The sequence below is a fragment of the Buceros rhinoceros genome, unplaced genomic scaffold (assembly GCF_000710305.1).
Source record: "Buceros rhinoceros silvestris isolate BGI_N320 unplaced genomic scaffold, ASM71030v1 scaffold28924, whole genome shotgun sequence".
Taxonomy (NCBI): Eukaryota; Metazoa; Chordata; class Aves; order Bucerotiformes; family Bucerotidae; genus Buceros; species Buceros rhinoceros.
In genome coordinates, this window is record NW_010406978.1 from 1,400 (window position 1) to 2,416 (window position 1,017).

Genomic DNA, 1,017 nt, shown 5'->3' on the forward strand with positions numbered 1-1,017 from the left:
TTTTTGTTTTTTAATTTGAAATAACTCTTTGAAGCAGATTCAGGGCAGATACCACTGACCTCTTACCACAAACGTTTAACATGTATTTGCAATGATAAAGTCATACAGCTTAAAACACAAAATAAAGGGTGGGGGAAGAGGAAGAGGCCACTACTGCCTTTGTGTGAGTCCCGGTCCCAGGGGCGGGTCCAGTCTCGTCCCCACCGCTGCAGCCATGCTGCGCTGGGGCCATGCACCCGGTCTCGAGTTGAGGCCTTTGGTCATGAGGACTGACATCTGGGTCCTTCTCTGGCTGGTACTGCACCTCTCCTCCCTGCAGCGTCCCCCACGAAGCCCTGGGGAGGTGGGTGTACCTCCAGCCACGCTCCCGCTCCTCTTCTGGGCAGCGGTAGCGATCTGGGGTGGGGGTATGTGCAGCCTCCTTAAATACTGTGTATGTGGTTTCTGTTGGTCTGTAGGTCGGTCTGGGAGTATATGTCTGTCTTTCTGGACGTGTGTATGTGTTGTGTAGCAGTGCTCTGGTTCAATAAAGCTTTCATATACATAGCAGCAATGAAGTCTTGCCATCAGGTGATGAAAGGGACAGCTACTGGGCAGGGCTAGTGGCCGTCGTGGGGACCGTGGCCCCTCTCTGTTTGCTCTTCCTCTTCTTCTGTAGGTCGGTCTGGGAGTATATGTCTGTCTTTCTGGACGTGTGTATGTGTTGTGTAGCAGTGCTCTGGTTCAATAAAGCTTTCATATACATAGCAGCAATGAAGTCTTGCCATCAGGTGATGAAAGGGACAGCTACTGGGCAGGGCTAGTGGCCGTCGTGGGGACCGTGGCCCCTCTCTGTTTGCTCTTCCTCTTCTTGGTGCCAGACTTGGCATCTTTGGTGTCTTTCCGATTTCTGTTCCCATTAGTGTTATCTTGCTTTCCTTGCTCTTCCTTTTTCTTCCGTTTCCCTGCAGTAAAGCAAAGGGGCACCGTGAGGCTCTCTGGCAGAGCGAGCTGGCCCGTGGCTGGGTGCCACGGGGG

General features: G+C 52.7%; 1 protein-coding gene across 1 annotated transcript in view; it reads right to left on the reverse strand.

The window, feature by feature from the left end:
• Window positions 1–786: 786 nt before the first annotated feature.
• The window catches only part of RSPO1 (R-spondin 1), a 5,987-nt gene continuing 5,756 nt past the window's right edge, over window positions 787–1,017 (reverse strand). Inside the window, exon 5 of the mRNA XM_010134328.1 lies at window positions 787–944. Coding sequence (XP_010132630.1) covers window positions 787–944 — 158 coding nt within the window. The remainder of the gene's footprint in view (window positions 945–1,017) is intronic.